Source organism: Macrotis lagotis, chromosome 2 (genome assembly GCF_037893015.1).
Source record: "Macrotis lagotis isolate mMagLag1 chromosome 2, bilby.v1.9.chrom.fasta, whole genome shotgun sequence".
NCBI classification, from domain to species: Eukaryota; Metazoa; Chordata; class Mammalia; order Peramelemorphia; family Peramelidae; genus Macrotis; species Macrotis lagotis.
This window is the reverse complement of record NC_133659.1, coordinates 105,738,470-105,757,136: the sequence shown is the minus strand read 5'-3', so window position 1 is coordinate 105,757,136 and position 18,667 is coordinate 105,738,470. Positions and strand designations below refer to the sequence as shown.

General features: G+C 42.0%; 1 protein-coding gene across 2 annotated transcripts in view; it reads right to left on the bottom strand.

Annotated features, from left to right (window-relative positions):
* CDK18 (cyclin dependent kinase 18) overlaps positions 1-18,667 on the bottom strand; it is a 53,583-nt gene that overhangs the window by 8,299 nt on the left and 26,617 nt on the right. Inside the window, exons 2-15 of one of the 2 annotated variants that reach the window (XM_074222491.1) lie at positions 16,911-17,063; positions 16,252-16,412; positions 14,723-14,848; positions 13,402-13,458; positions 12,455-12,569; positions 12,109-12,203; positions 11,505-11,567; positions 8,601-8,724; positions 8,301-8,421; positions 5,212-5,309; positions 4,822-4,927; positions 4,118-4,160; positions 3,552-3,642; positions 515-592 (exon numbers count right to left, since the gene is read on the bottom strand). In XM_074222491.1, the coding sequence (XP_074078592.1) occupies positions 515-592; positions 3,552-3,642; positions 4,118-4,160; positions 4,822-4,927; positions 5,212-5,309; positions 8,301-8,421; positions 8,601-8,724; positions 11,505-11,567; positions 12,109-12,203; positions 12,455-12,569; positions 13,402-13,458; positions 14,723-14,848; positions 16,252-16,412; positions 16,911-17,034 (1,402 nt within the window). In that variant the 5' untranslated portion in view covers positions 17,035-17,063. Of the gene's footprint in view, positions 1-514; positions 593-3,551; positions 3,643-4,117; positions 4,161-4,821; positions 4,928-5,211; positions 5,310-8,300; positions 8,422-8,600; positions 8,725-11,504; positions 11,568-12,108; positions 12,204-12,454; positions 12,570-13,401; positions 13,459-14,722; positions 14,849-16,251; positions 16,413-16,910; positions 18,190-18,667 lie in introns of those variants that run through there. The other variant, XM_074222490.1, reaches the window with a different exon arrangement.

The window sequence follows — 18,667 nt, the reverse complement described above, 5'->3', positions numbered from 1 at the left end:
AATGGACAAGGAGAAGGGAAGATAATTTGCTTTAGGAACTATTCCAGGGCATTGATCTCTCTAGAAGGCTGAGGGTACCAAACTACCAAGAAGTTCTCAAGATCAAATGATCTCCCAAAGGTGATCTCCCAACCCAGAAATCCAGAGGTAGCTAACTATGTTTATTGATAGAACAGACTCACCATACCCTTATTAGATGGGAGCCCTTAAGGGTGGGGTTCACTGTTGGGGGAGGAGACCTCAACTTAGCACAAAGAGAAACTGAGGAAAGGAGGAGCATGTGGAAAGAGAGGAAGGAGTTAGGAAAGGAGATGAGGGAAAGCAACCTACTCCCTCTTAAGCTTAGACAAGGTACTATTTAGGAGGCTCCATCCTTTAGATGGATGGGGAACCTACATAAGGGCCACTCTCCTTCAGAGAGAGTACTCTCAGAGGAAAAGGCATTGACTGAAACATCATAGATCACAACTGCCCACAGGTGGGGAGCAGACATGGTGGAGAAGAAGGTAGTTACCTGACTGCTGAAAGGACAGGCCCCGGTATCCTGGATCTTTCTGGAGCTGAATTTCCTTCAGAGAGAAGATGGAGGCAGCTGTAGGGTGACAAGAGACAGAAGAGGGAATAAGAGGAGAGCATTTATACAGCCCCTACTGCATACTATGCTTAGCAGTTGACCAATATTATCTGATGTGAACCTCACAATAATAAACAGCTACCATCATTATCCCTATTTTACCGATGAGGACACTGAAGCAAACAGATATTAAGTGACTTGACCAGAGTCATACAACTATAGTAAATGTCTGAGGCTAGATTTGAACTCAGATCTTCCTGACCCCAGGATAGTTTAGCTGCTTAGAGCCAGGCAATCAGGCTTACAAAACAGTTCAGAAAACACCCTTAACTCTGCTTCCAGTGGGCACCCAAGTCTGTTTCTACTTCTAGTCCCTCCTACACCAGTTTTATGCCTCACCCTCACTCAACCAATTACCTTATCAATAAGTGGTTATTAAGCACCTACTATATGCTTACTACAAAAGGCGCCAAGTGTGAGAATGTTGCCCTACAGGATACTTAAGGAATATATGTATGTATGTATGTATTTCATTGCTTCACAGATCTAGGAGTGGAATTGCCTTTAGAGATCTGGTCTGATTCTTCCATTTTGCAAATGAAGACAGGAGCGGGGGGAGAAGGGGCTGGAAGTATCCCAGAACATCCCCTCTTGCCTTATCTCCCATCTTGGCTACTCAGGTTGGAAACAGAGGCATTCACCTTTAGGCAATCTTCATTAGCCAGGGTGGCCAAGTTTCGGGGACACAGAGGAGCAGGGTACAAGGGGGTCTGTTGCTTGATTTCCACTCAGAAAGTGAAGGCTAAACTCAAATACAACAAATTATGAGTGCTTGGGAAAATATAAATAAATATGGTGGGGAAAGCTATTTGGTACGGTGGTTAGGCACCAGCCCTCAAGTCAAGAGGACCCGAGTTCAAATACTATCTTACTAGCTATGTGACCCTGGAAAGTCACTTAACCTTGATGGCCTTCCCTTACCCCACTCCCCCTCCCAAAAAGAAATATGCAAAGATTTTATGTAGAAAAAAATAGTAAATGAAGGACTCAAAATCTGCAGTGTATACACCAGCTACAGAAAACAAAAAGAGATAAACTCTAGGTGAAAGGAGACATTGGAAATAGATAAGTTAGGAGTTAGGAGAAAGGGAGTGAGATGTTATAGATTTGTATGATTATGGTCAATATTTTTAAACTTCAAAGAGGTCCAAATGTAAGTAAAATTGTTTTTATTACTGTTCAAAATTAAATTCATGGGGTGGCTGGGTGGTGCGGTGGTGGAGAGAACAATGGCCCTGGAGCCAGGAGGACCTGAGTTCAGGCACTTAATAATTACCTAGCCATGTGGCCTTGGGCAAGCCACTTAACCCCATTGCCTTGCAAAAACTAAAAAAAAAAAAGTTAAAATTAAATTCATATATATATATACATATATATATGTATATATATATATATATATATGTATATATATATATATATATCATAGGGACAATGTGACTTCTGACACATCATGGGTCCTAGGGCAAGTCACTTAACTCTTTAGTACCCTCCCTAGGGTTACTCCTTTGACAGTTCTGTAAGACAGGGTTTCTCTGAGGATTTGCTTCAGAATTTTGGCTGTCTTGTGACTCTAGTTAAAAGTAACTTTACAGTTTAGCTTAATTATATTTTTCTCATCCAGGACTTGTGGGATGGTGGGCGTCATATTTGCAAAACAAATGAAAATTTTAATTGCCTGCTGCACATGACTGTTTTATCTTAAATGACCTAGAATTCGGAAAGAACTTAACGTTTTTTTGTTTTTGCAAGGCAATGGGGTTAAGTGGCTTGCCCAAGGCCACACGGCTAGGTAATTACTGTCTCTTAGGCCGAATTTGAATTCAGGTACTCCTGACTCCAGGGCTGGTGCTCTAGGCACTGTGCCACCTAGCTGCCGCAGACTTAACATTTTTTGTCTGCCTTTGTTAAAAGAAAACTTCACATATATCAGTTTACAGACTCCCCATGATGTGAAGTTAAATGGCAGGGAAAATTGTGATGTTAGTGTGCATGCACAAACACACACACACACACACACACACACACACACAAGTTCAGGGCCCTGGTAAATGCCCCATCCCCATCAGGAATTCCTTGGTCAGATTTCCCCAGACTTTCTTCCCCTCCCCTCCCCTCCCCTCCCCCTTACCCTATCCCAAATTCTTCCCCCCCTGCCAAAACAGAGAAATCTCAGCTAATGGCATTAAAAAATGATGCCAAAGGAAACTAAAAAATATGTAATTATGATGAAAGTTGATCCTGAAAAAAGGTTGAAAAGAAAATGAATTTTCCTCCCTTCCTTACAGGTATGGAATTTTGCCTATACTGAAATGAGTTAGTTAGACAAGTTGATCTACATTTTTTTCTTTCTTCTTTAAAAAAATCCTTGGCTGGATTGCTAGAGGAGAGGAGGGATTTTATTCAGAAGTGAATGTGATGTGAAAAACAAATAGCATCAACATCAGGGTCTGGGACAATGCCTGGAACACAGTAGGCACTTTAATAAACATTTGTTGACTGACTAACCTTTTGAAATAAGAAAGGACATTAGAGCTGGAAGTGACCTTATAGACAATCTTAGTGCATACCTTACATTTTACAATTAAAGGAGCAGAGGCCCACAGAAATCCCATAGCTAGTGATCGAATGAACTAAACTTTTACCTTCCATTTCATTGTTTTCCTGACTCCAGATAGGGCCCTGAAGGAACTTAAAAGAATGATGGATTTAGAGCCAGAAGGTCATTAAGTCTGACCCCTAGTTTCTTCTTCTTCTTTTTTAAACAAATGAGGAAACTGAGTCACAGAGCAGTTAAAAGACTTGCTTAGGGTCAACACAGCTAATAACTGTCTGAGAGAGGATTTGAACCCAAGTCTTCCTGATCACAAGTCCCAAACCCTGTCCAGTCTGTCATTCTGACTTCTCTAGACCCACTTACTGTCTGGGAGCTGGTGCACATGTTCCCCCAGGGTACCAAAGTAAGGGTGTCTCAGGGCTTCCTCTGCTGATATCCTGCTCTTGGCTTCATACTGAAAAGCAAAGAGTCAGAGATAAAAGAAGACCTGCAATGTAGAGAAGGGTGGAGATTATGGAGCAGCAAGGACAAAGATGGAAATGTTTCAGTGGGCAGAAAGATAGAATCAAATATTTTTTGGGAAAAAATTCACCCCTAGGCAATGGACCATAGGATTCAACTTCAGAGGTTGCTATTCTTCATTTTACAGATAAGAAAGTCTGAGGTCTGGAGGGGGAAAAAGAGACTTGTCTATGATAGCAAGTAGTAGAGTTAAGGACTCCAAATTCTGAGTTCTTTCCTCTACCCTGCACTGCCTCCCATAGGAGACAGACTGGTTAGTCCAGGAAGACAGAGAGGATATTCCATGGAATGAGGAGGATGAGACCTAAAAGAGTCAGCATTTAAGGCCAGAGGACCACTCAACTCTTTGAAGTTTCAAATATGGCTTGCCTGCTTCTCTTGGACCCCAAAGTTGGGAAGCCACTCACCAGGAGGAGACTGGTAAGGAGGTCAATGCCATCTGTGTCCAACCTGTAACATAACAATGTTCAGAAGTTGAGGTGGGGAAGGTGAGCCAGCAAAAATCCTGTCTCCCCATCATATTAGCCTCATAGCAGTGGAGAGGGATCAAGGAACCAAAGTTCAAACTATACCCAAATCCACCCAGGTACCAGGTTCCATGGAAGAGTTGGAGAAGACCTCAGAAGTCATCGAGGCTAATCCCCACTTCAAGGATGAATGTCCTCTACAATATATGATTATCTAGTCTGAAGACCTGCAATGACGGGGAGCTCACCATCTCAATTTTTAGATAGTTAATTTCTGGCTTCCAATTATTAGATTCTTTCTTATATTGAACATATATCTGCCTCTCTACAGCTCTTATTCACTGATGAACTGCTTCTATATTCTGTCTGAATCTTTCTTGTTTGACAAAGGTTTTATGTGCTGGGGGAGGATGAGACTACTTGGGTCTAATTTCCAGCTAGAGCATAATGGTTTAATTGAACTTTATTGGAGTTGGTGTTATCTTCCTGCATTAGAATTTAAGTTCTTTGAGGTCAAGCATTGCTTTCTTGTATTTTCACCTCCACTGCTTTTCATAGACTTTAATTCACAGTAAGCATTTCACAAGTGTGTTATCTGTCCATTGATCTATCATCTCAGAGGAGGGCTTGGGTTGGATGGGTACCTGGGAGCGTGGTTGATGAGCGGCTGGGGTTTGTACCGGGGAAAATTGTAGGCTCGGAACTCAGGGAGGGAGGTCACTCCTGGCCAGGTCTCTTCCGTGGGAGTCCCTAAAGAGATGACATGGCAGGAGGGATGGGAAAAGAGAGGTGTGGGGATTGGAACCCATGGGGCGCAGGCAGAGCCAAGGCAGCCCAAGCAAGATGGACTAGAGGGGCAGGAGGTAGAACAGAATATAGAACCCAAAATCCTACAGAAAAACTTGCTGAGAAGGGGACCCAGGTTTAAGAGATGAGATTCCCTCTTTGCTTGGGGACACCTGAACCCTTCATGGAACACCTGAGAAGAGGCACCCTCTGGTGGTGAGAGGTAGATAGTAGGGCAAGGCACTCACCGAGCAGGCGGAAGATAAGGTGCAATTCTTCCTTGACGGTGGAGCCAGGGAAAATGGGCCTTCCAGTGGCCATCTCATAGTGGATGCAGCCCACACCCCTGTAGGGAACAAATAGGGAGGAAGGTCACTGGAGCTGGACCTGATGGAGCCCAGTTTTCTCCCTGGTGAGGATGGGGGGGGCATCACAGACTTGGGGCATCTTTTCCGCAATAAACCACACTGAACCAAGTGATTCCTGTGGGGTGGGGATGTGTGGCAATCAAGGTGAACAGATGAATTCATTTAACAGTCATTTTATTAAACACCAATTCTATGTAGACTTGTGATCAATGCTTAGGACAGGATAGGAATCAGATGAGATATAGGGTTTACATTCTACTTCTGAGGTTTATTACCTGTGTGATTTTAGGGAAATAATTTCATGACTTTGCCTAATTTTGTAACATGATGGCATTGAACTAGAGACCCTAATGTCCCTTCTAGCTCTAAATCTTGGATCGTAATATCTAAATTTTCCCTATAATAAGAGAGATAAGCCATCACTAAAACATAATTGTTTTACAGTTCACTCATCACAGTGGCTCTTCCAAACCTTATATTCTCTCAAGTCTTCCATGGGTCTTCTTAACTTCATCATCTTATCACAAAATTCAATGAAAAAATCCAGGCCATTTTCCCAGGGCTTCAACTTCTCCCCTTCTCCTCTTATCACATCCCTATGACACCCCCCCTTCTCCTTTATTACAGTCTGATGAAGAGGTGATCCTTCCCATGGCCAAAGTCAATTCTTCTTCATGCATTCTCAGTCTACTCCCTTCCAATCTTTTTCTCCAAACTGCCTACAATATTAGCCCTATTCTTTCTCTAATTTTTAATCTCTTTTTACCTTCTGGTTTCTTCAGTGCTGATGACAAAACAGACTCATCCTTAGGCCTATCTAAATTTCATCCCCACAGTTATCAATCCTATCTCTTCTCTCTTTTTCATTTAAACTCCTTGAAAAAGTCATCTACCCTTAGTGCCTCCATTTTTTAATTCTCCAACTCTCTTCTAGACTCTCTGCAACCTGGATTCAGTCTTCATCATTCAAATAAACTTGCTCTGAATGAAAGTTAACCTTAATTGTCAAATTTAAAGGCCTCTTTTCAATCCTCACTGAGCTTGAGCTCTCTGCATTATCTGATGCTGTGGGTCACCAATTCTTCCTCTAGTTTCTCTCCTCTTTGAGGTTTCATTAAACTGCCTGTTCTCTCTTGACTGTCTCCTTTGGCCTGAGTCTCTTTGTTGGTTATCTTTGCTGGTCCTTCATTCATGTTATTCTCATCAACTGCTGGGTATTCCTCAAGGTTCCCTTCTCTCTCTACTCTTGCTCACTCAGTGATCCCATCCAGTTCCCATGGATTCAATTATGTCTGTTATGTAGATGATTCCTTCCGTAGACTTAATATTGAGCCTCTAATTCCCTCCCAAGCTTCAGTTCTGAATTATCAACAGATCATTACTAGTTGTATGACCCTGGGCAAGTCACTTAACCCCATTTACCTCAGTTTATTCATCTGTCAAATGAGCTGAAGAAGGAAATTGCAAGCCACTCCAATATTTGCTAAGAAAACCCCAATTGGGTCACAAAGAGTTAGACACAACTGAGATGACTGAATAACAAAACTGCATATTTCCAACTCGATATCCAAAAGGAATTCAAACTCAACATATTCAAAATAGAGTTCATCATCATTCCTCTCAAATCAACTCTTTTTAACATACCTTTCTACTGAGGACACCACTATCTTCCCAGTCACCTAGGTTCACAACCTCAGTGTTATCCCGTGCTCCACATTCTTATTCATTCCGTATATGAAAGCAGGTGCCGAATCTTGTCATTTCTGTCTCCATGCCATACTTCCACCCATGTCCTTTTCTCTCCATCCAGTCATTACCCCTAACTTGAGGTTCTACAGTAGACTCCTAATTAGTTTCCCTGCCTCAAGTCTCTCCCCATTCCAATATATCCTCTTGAGGCTGCTAAAATTTTTCCAAAAAGTATGGGTCTGACCTGGCTATCTGTTCCCTGCTCTCATCATTCCATCAAAAAAAATTTTAGTGGCTCCTTATTGCCTCCAAGATAAAATATAAAACTGTGTTTGGCTTTTAAAGCTGTTCATAACCTGGTTCCTCCCTACCTTTCCGATGTGCTTACACTTGTCTTCTCTCCATGCATTCTAAGATTCAGTCATATTGGCTAGTCCTTACACACACTGCTCCTCATCCCATCTAGATGCCTTTTCTCTCATTGTCTCCTCTGCTTGCAATGCTTTCCTTCCTTACCTCCACCTTCTAGACTTTCTGGTTTTCTCTTTAATTAAATGTTACCTTATGCCGTAAGCCTTCCCTGGTCCCCCAACCCTCCTCCAGCTGTTCCTGCCTTCCCCCGACCCCATCTATTCTGAATGTAGCTAGTATGTGCTTATTAATATATATCCACTAGAACATAAGCTCCTTGAGGGCAGGGACTGTTTTGTCTTTGCTTTGTTGTCTCATTGTTTAGTTCAAAGTAAATGCTTCTAAAATGCTTGTTGATAGACTCATTGAGTGCATAGGGGAGAGACAGAAAGACATATAGATAGACATAGAGAGAGTGGGCTGGACTTGAAATTCAAATCCTGTCTCTGCTCCTTATTAACTGTGTAACCTCGGGAAATCTTTAAATTCAGTTTCCTCATCTATTAAAAAGGGAATATGGATTTAGATGCTCTTCTTGGTTCCTTTCAGTTTATTCTATAATCTTGGTTCTGACATGTCTTGATGATGTGACCCTGAGCAAGTCACATCTTCTAAGTGATCCAGTGTTCTCTAAGAGCAGAGAAAATAAGTGCATAGTGGATAGAGTGCTGGGTCTGGAGTCAGGAAGATCTGAGTTCAAATCCAGCTTTAGACACATACTAGCTATGTGACCCAGAGCAAGTCACTTAACCTCAGTCTGCCTCAGTTTCCATATCTGTAAAATGAACATAAAAACAGCACAAATTCAGGCTCCCCCTCTGCAGACCCCTGAAGGTCCCTTCCCCTTTTCCCCTCCTACTCTCACTTACCACATATCGATGGGAGTAGAATACTCTGTGGAGCCCAGGAGGACATCAGGGGGTCGGTACCAAAGGGTCACTACTTCATTGGAATAGGTCTTGGTAGGCACTGACTTAGCCCGGGCCAGGCCTAGGGACAGAGTTGTAATTAAACCATCTGTCTGATGGAGCCTTCTGCTGTGTCTGAGTACCTCTCCCCCCACCCCCATGCTTCCATATTGAAGGGGAGATGGCACTGTATGTGTCCCTGGCCCAGACCAAGGCCACAGGGACCCTGTCCCCTCACCCTGGCTGGCTCCTTGCCCTCACCGAAGTCTGCCAGTTTTAGCTCTCCCTTCTCGTTGATGAGCAAGTTCTGGGGCTTCAGGTCCCTGTGTAGGATCTTCCGTCGGTGGCAATAGGAGAGACCCCGGAGCAACTGGAACATAAAGACCTGAGTAGGTGGAAGAAGGTGGGAGGAGAGAGTTATAAAATGCTCCTGTCTGACAAGTTCAATAGTCTTTTAGGGAAAGTGAGACATACAGTATCCAGGGATGGGCATGAAGAGAAGGAAAAAAAAATAAACCCTAGGAGAAACTGGTCAGTCTCTCACCCACCCTTAGACTGTGATCCCCACTCTGGCCCTGGGGTGTTTCCTGCAGTGGTCAAGGCTAGGAAGAGGGGCCAACTTGGAAGCTATAGTGGCCGTGATGCCAGAGTGTGTAGAGTGAGGAGAGCTCCTCTTCTTCCTTCCTCTTTGCTGACATTTATAGAGACATTTAAGGTTTTCAAAGCACTATTTATAGGAATTGGGGATAAACTGAGTGTTGTATCTAGATTCCAAAAGACCTGAGTTTGAATTCTGCCTCTGGACAGCTTACATTTCTAATCTGTAAAATGGGGATAATAATAATGCCGAGCTTCCAGGATCCTTGTAAGGATCAAATGAGCTAATATATGAAAAGGGCTTTGGCAGGCAGGCATCTGGCAGGGCAACAAGCTGGGCAAAGTTCTTGCTAAGCTTGCAAACACTAATGTGCCCTTTAATTGCAGCCATTATGATTCTTATTGTTTGATCCTGGCAACAATTAAGCATTGCAATCTTTATTATCCTCATTTTGTAGATGAGGAAACAGAAGAAGAGTTGTGTGATTTGCAATAGTCCCACAGACAGTAAAGCACTGAGGCAGAACCCGGGTCTTCTAGACTCCAGATGGGACTAAGAAAGGGCAGTCTTGGGTCCAAGCATGGGAGGAAATGGACAAGGCAAGATTTATGCCAATGAAGAAGACTAACTGCTTTAAGGGAAAAAAATCCCAACAAAACACACAAAATCCTCTCAGAGGGAAGGCTTTTCTTTTCTCAGGCATTTCCTTAGGAGGCTATAAATTTATTTCAAAGATGTAATTCTTCCTTCAATCACTTTAGAAAATCCTAGGGACTCCTTTACTGCATAATTTTTTTTGGATATATTCAGTGGAGGCAAATATTTCTACTCTGTAGGTGGGTTTTTCTCTCAAAAGAAAAAGTAAATAGTGATATTTAGAATATGTTTTTTTTGATATAGATAGAATATATTAGATTGATGAAATAGTAAAAGGTAGCAATAATAAGCATGGATATAGCATCTACTCTGTGCTAAATGTTTCACAAACATTATCTCATTTGATTCTCACAATAGTCAGTGGGTTAGGTGCTGTTATTTTACAATTAAGGAAATTGAGGCAGAAATTAAATGACTCACCCAAGGTCCTATAGCTAGTGTTTGATAGTTCCTGACTCCACACCCAGTATTCTATTTACTGTAACCACCCAACTTCCCCAAGACACCCAGAATAAGGTGATTAATCTTACTGGGTGGCCAAAATTTGTTTAAGTTCAAAATGAGCTATAATTAAAAAGCAATGGACTGTTTTTTCCCTGTATTGTTCTGTTGTTTTGTGTATATGAGAGCATGACAAATGGAAGAGTGGTAACAGGAAGACCACCAGGATTCAAATCCTTTTTCTGACAACAGTTAGCTGTGCGCTTCGGCTTCTAATGGCTTCCATTTTTTTTTTTCATGTATAGAAGTAGCATCTAATCCCTGTATTACCCGTGTCCAGGATTGTTGTGAGGATTAAAGGAGAAGGCATACCAAGGGATCTGAAAACCTTAAATGTTTTCAGATAAATGTTAGTTACTATTTTTAGGAGGGTATCTAGGTGACACAGTGGATAGAGTTGGGCCTGGAGTAAGGAAGATGCATATTCCTGAGTTCAAATCTGGCCTCAGACACTAGCTGTGTGACTCTGGATAAATCACTTAACCCTGTTGGCCTCAGTTTCCCGAACTGGAGAATGAAATTGAAAATCACTCTCGTATCTTGACCAAGAACACCCCAAATGGAGTCATAGAGGTGGACATGACTGAAACAACTGAACAACAACTATTATTCTGGGGTTTGTAAGCAGTTCTAGGTACTGTTCCTCAAATGGTTGAAGTAATACTAACAAAGCTGGAATGTGAGTAGAATTTTCTCAAGGGGGTACACTCATTTGGATTTATAAACTCTGGTATACTGTATTGGTTTGGTTTTAAAAATCCATCTTTTAAAGGAAGACTTGAATGCACCGATGACCAAGAAATCTGAATGACATATCCAGTGACTGCAATAACGGAAGTGAAACCCAAGGCTGTGTGATTGTTATGGTCATTCTTAGAGAAGAGATGAAGAAAGGCAGCTTCTACCTTTTAGCAAAGAGGTGGGGGACTATGGGTACAGAATGTTATATATATATATATATAGTGTCAAACAAACTGAATGAGAGCAATTATGCTTAATTGGCTTTCTTTGGTACAAGGGTAATTGCATTTGGAATGAGGGTAACTACACATGTTTGGAAAGGTTTGATAAAAGCCATCAAAAGATGTTTAAAGAAAATTGATGGAATTATTAATAGAATAGAGACTACAAAAGTGAAATCAACAAATTCAATCAGATGCAATCACTCTATTACTGAGCTGTTTGCAGAGAATGTACTTTGTGGAAGGAGTGAGTGGTTGGGTATTTGTTGGGTTTGACATCTAAACTGAAACAAAATACGTCAAAATTTTTTTAGAAGTTATATAGTCTGTAGCTGCTTCTCTGGTATATGTCAGACTAAGGACTGTTGGAGTCTGCTCATGCAGAGTCTTCTGACTTCTCCTGAGGCCTTCCTTGGTGGGATCTGGGTCTGGGTCAGGGGGTCTCACCTTGACATTGTGCATGCTCATGAGGTTCCCGCAGTGGTCCAGGTAGTGCTTCAAGTCGCTGTCCTAGAACACAGTACTAGTTTGTATCCACTCCACAATATTTAGAAAGTTCCTGGCTCCCCAAGCTCCAGGATGGAGGTCTTAGTCAGACAGAGCCAAGATGGGGAGGGGGCTGGAATACTGGGTCCTGACCTTTCCTCATCTCCCGTTTTATCTTTCTATAGAATGGAGAATGTGTGAGACTCTGCAAAGCTAAAAATTAAAGGCTCTCCCAACCAAGGTCACCAAGAGGAAAGAGGCAAGGGGTGGGGGTCATGAGGGAAGACAATTTCTTCCTTCTTTCCTTCCTTTCTTCTGTCCTCCCTCCCTTTCATCTCTCTTCTTTCCCCTCCCTTCCTGCCTTCTTCCCTTCCTTCTTTCCTTCATCCCTCCTTCTTGTCTCTCCCCTCCCTCCCTTTCTTTCCTCCTCCCTTTCTGCCTTCTTCCCTTTCTCCTTTCCTCTCTCCTTTTCTCCTCTTTCCTTCCCTCTCTTTCTTCCTTCCTCCTTTGCTCCATTCTTCCCTTCTTCCTCCTCCTCCCTCCCAGTGGCCCAGTTCTTTCTTACCAGGTACTCAAAGACAAGGGTGAGGGATCGTTCTGTGTGGATCAGGTCATGCAGGGTTACAATGTTGGCATGTTTCAGGTTTTTCAGCAGCGACACTAAAGGGAGATGGGCATATTTGGGTCCTCATCCTGGGATCTTCCCTGGCTTTAGAGAATCCTTACTCTGTCTCAGAACTCAGCTACCTCATCACTCCCACCTTCTCCTGGGGGCACAATGCTAACTCTTACTCTCCCACCACCAGATTTCCTTCCCCTGTCACAGGGTGGCACAGCACTATGCTCTGGGGTTAGAGGTTTCAGGAGGGGCCCTGGCAATGTAATGAGGCATTCAACCCCAGATCTTATACCCTCCCGGATGGCAGTGCAAGGGGCACCCTCCTCATGCTCCAGTCGGATCTCCTTCAGGGCCACCAGGTTCTCAGTGAGTTTGCTTCGCCCTTTGAAGACAGTAGCATAGGTGCCCTGGAAACAACCAAGGCACAGTTCAGGTCCTTGCCCTTCCTGCCCAGTTGACTGGAGCATGACAGTGGCTTAGAATTCATAGTCCCCTCTTTCCATGCTTTACCTCTGAGCAATGGAAAACAAACCCACAGGATAGAAGAGATTCAACCCTAGATGGGCCAAGGGCACCAGGTTAAGCAATGTCAAATAAGGTAAGATATTTTGGTTTTTAAATTAAGGTTTCTTTTGTTAGATATAAAACCCAAGGAAAGTTGAGTCAAAAAAAAACCCCTCTATACACCAAAATATTTATAGTAGTAGTTTCTGTAATAGAAAAAAACTGAAAATAAAGTGATTGAGGAACAAGGAAAGAAATTATAGAACATGGACCTAGTGGAATATTATTGTTATGTAAGAAACAATTAATATTATATATATATATATATATATATATATATTAGAGAGAGAGAGATAGAGAGAGAGAAGCATGAAAAAATGTAAATGTACTAATGCAAAATGAAGCAAAGACAAGAAAACAAGCCACGTAACTTACAAACTTTGCTATAGGGGATGGTTACCTGGGAGAAAGATGTATAGTGTGAATGAAGATAATATGAAAATGAAAAAACTAATGCAAATTTTAAAATGAATTTAAAAAAAAGTCTTAGATCTGAACCTGGAAGGTGGACCTCCTATTCTTCATATTCTGGCAGACTCAAGAAGACTCAGCCCTTAATGAGTGATGCCCCTTCTTAGGGTCAAGGGTAGTGTTAATCAAGTCCGTGTCCTGAAGGGTTCCCCCAAACCTCTAAGAACTGCCCAGTTCCTCTCAAAGCTTGGCTCAGTCTCTTACCTCACCTAACTTGTCCAGTTTCACATACGTTTCCAGTTTCCCAAAGCCGATATCTGACTGGAGGGGAGAGAGAGAGAGAGAGAGAGAGAGAGAGAGAGAGAGAGAGATCACTAACATCTCCACCTTCATGTTCTTTCTTTAATAGGAGACGGAATGAGTCCCACTAGGTTGTATGACGGGATAGAGTGATGGATTTGGAACTAGGAAGATCTACTTAATCTCTCTCAGCCTCAGTTTCCCCTTCTGTCAAATGGGAAGTATAACAGCCCCTTCTTCCCAGGGCTGTTATAAGGTCTGTTTGGTAATATATGTAAAGAGCTTTGTATTAAAGTACTATGTAAATGGCACCTATTATTATAATTGCTATACTTGTATGGTGGGAGCAAATGATGCTATGGAGAAGGAAAGAGTTTAAGAAAGAGATGATAAACTCTGGTATGTTTATTAAATCATCATCATCATCATCATGGTTATCCTCTACTCTAACTCAGAATCAGGGAAGGGATTCCATCCCCTTTTTCAGGAAAACTGATTCCCAATTAATATTCTATCAGCTAGTCTGTGGCCCTCCCTCAAAACTCATTGAATTGAATCTTTTACCCTAAGTTAGTACCAAAGTTTTCATATACCCCGAATGGAGTCATTATATAGCTAGGAACCCTGAGGGTCTCTCTAATTCACCTCAACACTCAACCTCTATTCCCTTCATCTCCAAGGTAGGCTATTCTAAGGGCTTAGAGGATGAATGGAGTTAGGGGCATAGCCCTAAAGCTTAATATTAGAGAAGGTGAGGACTTAGACAAGGACTCTGGAAACCTAGTTTTTAGTCCCCCATCAATTATTAACTAGATGCATAATTTTGGTCAAGTCATTTAAAGTCTCTAGACCTCAGTTTTCTTTGCTGAGAAAATGGACCTATAGTTGAACCAGCTGGAGCTGATTATAAAACTATTGAACTGGCTAGATGTGATTAGTAAATATTCACTGTGAGTATTTACACCTCAGCAACTGGAAAATTCTATAGTGGTTTCACTTTCTTTGAAAGTGATGGAGAAAATGTTAGTAAAGTACTCTCTCCTCCCTCCCAACCCGAGAGCCTTTTTGATAAACATTTATTAACACAAACTCAAATGATTTTTCAAAGCCTTTTCCAAACTAAGAAGCTGTTTGGATGACTATGTCCTGCTTTGACCAGCAGGTGGAGCCAGAGGCCAGGGCCAGATTTCTCCCAAAAAAGATTTTTGCTATCAAGCTAGAGTGAGGGGAACCTGCCTTCTCCAGGGTCTCATAGGGTGTTCTCACCCTCTATGGAGGGACTCACTAGGGATGCCCGGCGGGACATTCTGCTGAGTGGTTTAGGCAGCTCCGGACTCTCCAGCTGAAGCTTCTGCAAGAACTCGGGAGGTAGGCGGATGTCCATGGGCAGGGAGAGCCGTTTGCTAACATCCTGGAGGAGTAAGAAAGGGGGAGGTTTCAAATGAGACTCTCAGGGGCCTGGGAGGCATAGAGGGCTGCAGCCCCAGCTCTCATCCTCCAGGTGGGCTTCCCACACTGTCCATCACACATAGATTTCCTCAGAGGCACCAAATATTAGGGGAAGCAAGGATTGGATTCTGGCATCACAGCAGCCAAGATCATCCCTGTTTCTGAATATTTATTAGATGTGTGACAACACTTCTCAATCTATACCTATAAAATAAGGGTGAGAGGCAAGATAAAAGAATGGGCAGAGTCAGAAGATCTGGGTTCAAGTCCTACTGACCCATCCTGGCTGGTGACTCAGTGAGCCTAGGCAATTCACATAATTTTTCAGTGTCTTGGGTAACTCTTCAGGGTTGTAAGTTAAAGGAATTGTTTTCATGCATCAACAGAGGGATTCTCTATACAAGAGAGTTCAGAAGTCCAGAGTAAAAATGAAAAAAGGAGTTTGGTCTTACTTGCATTATCTACCTCACAAAGATGTTTTGAGGCTCAACTGGGAAACTGTTTTAAACACTAAGGTATAATACCAATGATTATGACTAATAAATACATCCATATACAAACATGTCCAAATGGTATGTACACACAGGAACATATGTTGCCTGCAGCTACTGTTCAGTCATTTTTTAAAAGGTTTTTGCAAGGCAATGGGGTTAAGTGACTTGCCCAAGGCCACACAGCTAGGTAATTATTAAGTATCTGAGGCCGGATTTGAACTCAGGTACTCCTGACTCCAAGGCCAGTGCTCTATCCACTGCACCACCTAGCTGCCCCTGTTCAGTCATTTTCAATCGTGTCTGACTCTCCAAGACCCAGTGAGAGTTTTCTTGGCAAAGAAACTAAAGTGGCTTGCCATTTCCTTCTCCGGTTCATTTTACAGATGAGGAAACTGAGGCAAAGAGGATCAAGTAACTTGTTTAGAGTCACACAGCTCTGAGGTCAAATTTGAACTCAGATGTTCCTTGGGGCTGATTAAGGTGGCAGGGTAGATAGAGTGCCAGGTCTAGAGTCAGGAAGACCTGGATATTTCATGGCTTTGTGATCCTGGGCAAATCAAAAAACTTTTTTGCAGCCTGTTTCCTCATCTGTAAAATGTAAATAAAAAAATGTAATTAAAAAGCACCTACCCCCTAGGTTAGAGGTGTAGTTCACGTGGGATAACATGTGCAAAGTGCTTTGCAAAATTTAAAGTGTTAAGTTATTACTACTAATAGTTATTAATAGCTATTACTAGTAATCATTATTACTAGTAATAGTTATTACTGTGATTATTGTAGTGAGGGTCTAAGTACATATATTCTGCGAGTCTCGAGAACCCATAATCTATCTTATATGTGTATTTATCTAGACAGAGGGTCCATTTCTTACCTCCATGGAGAAGCGTCGCTGGTTGTGTTTCCGGTAGTGTACACCGGGGGAGGACTGACTGTGGCCATCCCCATCTTCCTCTGTTGGGGACACGGCACTGGACTCTGGTCGGAAGTCTCCTCCTACCAGAGGGCCAAGCTGCAGGTGCCCCTGGGTCAGGTCTGAGAGAGGAAAATTAGCAGCTCCCTATCTATCTCCAGAAAGGAAAGTAGGGAAGGCTAGTTTGCCCCAGGCCTCCTCTCCCTCCTAGAACTACTTATTATCTAACTTTACTAATACCAGGATGGGAGAGATGCTTCCAAGGTCTGAGACTGGAAGTTACTTGAGGGAGTTGGGATTGAAGTAGCAGGGGCATGCTAGAGAGGTTATCAGACAACTGACTTGTGTTTAAATCCTGTCTCAGATACTAACTGTGATACTCTATGCCTCAGTTTGCTCATCTTTTTAAAAAGAAAAGACTGGACTTGATACTTTCTTTTTTTTTATTTATTTAAGACAATGGGATTAAGTGACTAGCCCAAGATCACACAGGTAGGGACTTGATACTTTCTAATGTCCTTTTCAGCTCTAAATCTTTCAGGCATCTGTAAGGATAGCATACTACAGGGGAATGATGCTCAGAACCAGAAACCAGGGAAACCAAACCCCAGCATCCTCACCTTCATTTCGTCGGCTGTTGAGCTGGTTAAACTGCTCGGTGAATTCAGCAAGAGATTCTTCAATGGTCTCTGTTCGGGGAACAGAGAGGGAGAAGCGGCGCTTGAAATTCTTCATTTTGTTCATGGTCGGCTGGGGCCCCCGGCAGCTGGATCCTGAATGAGGGGAGAGACTCTGTGAGCCAGATGGGAAAGAAGAAATTGGGTCAGCTGGGGGCAAGGTCGAACCCAAAACCTTCCCCATCCTCACCCTCCTGTCCTTGCTATGCTCTTTATACAAGAGAACTGCCATCTGCTCCCCGCAACTCCTTAGGGCCTACCTAAGTGCACAGAGCACAGGACTTGAAGTCCTTAACTGAAAAAGAGGTAAATCTGAGTTCAAATCCCACCGCCAAACTATGATGTGACTTGGGGGCAGACCCATAGAATACCTCAATATCTTTACCTTAAAAATGAAGCGAATCTCAGCATCTATTTCACAATGGTTTATAAGGATCAAATGAAATAATGTGTGCAAAGTTCTTTGCAAAACTTAAAATATATGTGTTTATACACAGAGACACCCATATTCATTTATCTATGTGTATGTATGTTATTATATAGGGCAACTAGATAGTACAGTGGATAGAGCCCTGGTCTTGGAGTCAGGAGTACAGGAATTTGAATCCAGCTTCAGACATTTACTAGCTATGTGACCTTAGGTAAATCACTTCACCCTGACTGCCTCATATCCAGAGTCATCTCCTGTCATCCTGATCCATATCTGGCCACTGGACCCAGATGGTTCTGGAGGAGAAAATGAGACTGGTGACGTAGCACAGCTCTGCTCCCTTCTTCCCCCCACTAAAATCCAGTTCATGTGCTTCTCATGGTATCAATTCCCTGATGTCATGGTCTTCCTCGAGAAAATGAAGGACAAATATTATTATATACATATACATAAAACTATGCATATATAAATAGTATAATAGTATACTCATACATCTCTCTGTATGTATTGTATAGAAATATAGTTTGGGCATGTATAGATGTTTGTGTATGCATATATGTTGTTTTGCTTGTTGTTCAGTCATTTCAATCGTGTCTGATTCTTCATGACCCTTTTGAGGTGGTTGGCCATTTTCTTCCATCAGCTCATTTTACAGATGAGGAAACGAAGACAAATAGGGTTAAGTGACTTGACTAGGGTCACAATGCTAATAAGTGTCTGAGGTTGGATTTGAACTTGAGTCTTCCTGAATTTAGATCTGGCAATCTATTCACTGAACCAAATAGCCGGCTTATATACTACAAGTATATACATATATATATGTATATATATATATATATACACACACACACATATATATATATATATATATATGTATATATATATATATATATACACACACACACACATACAGATATAGATGTAACTTCTAACTAGTCACAAAGCCAGTATATATCAGAGACAAGGCTAACCTTTCTGATCATTAGACCAAAGCTGTCAAATTCATTGCCCCCCAAATCTCCCCAATGCTGCTGAATAGGCTTAAAATATAATTGGGAAATATTTCACAAAACAAAATACAGTATAACATAATGTTAATTTGTGATTTTTCTAAGTCAATATTTGATCTGCAGGGATCCATTTCTATTTCACTTGATATCAGTGATCTATATCATATTGGCTCTCCTATGAAAGCTTATTGTGTCTAATAGGCTCTTATTTCTCTGCTCATTACTTCTGTGTGTATGTACTATCTTCTCCATCAGACTGG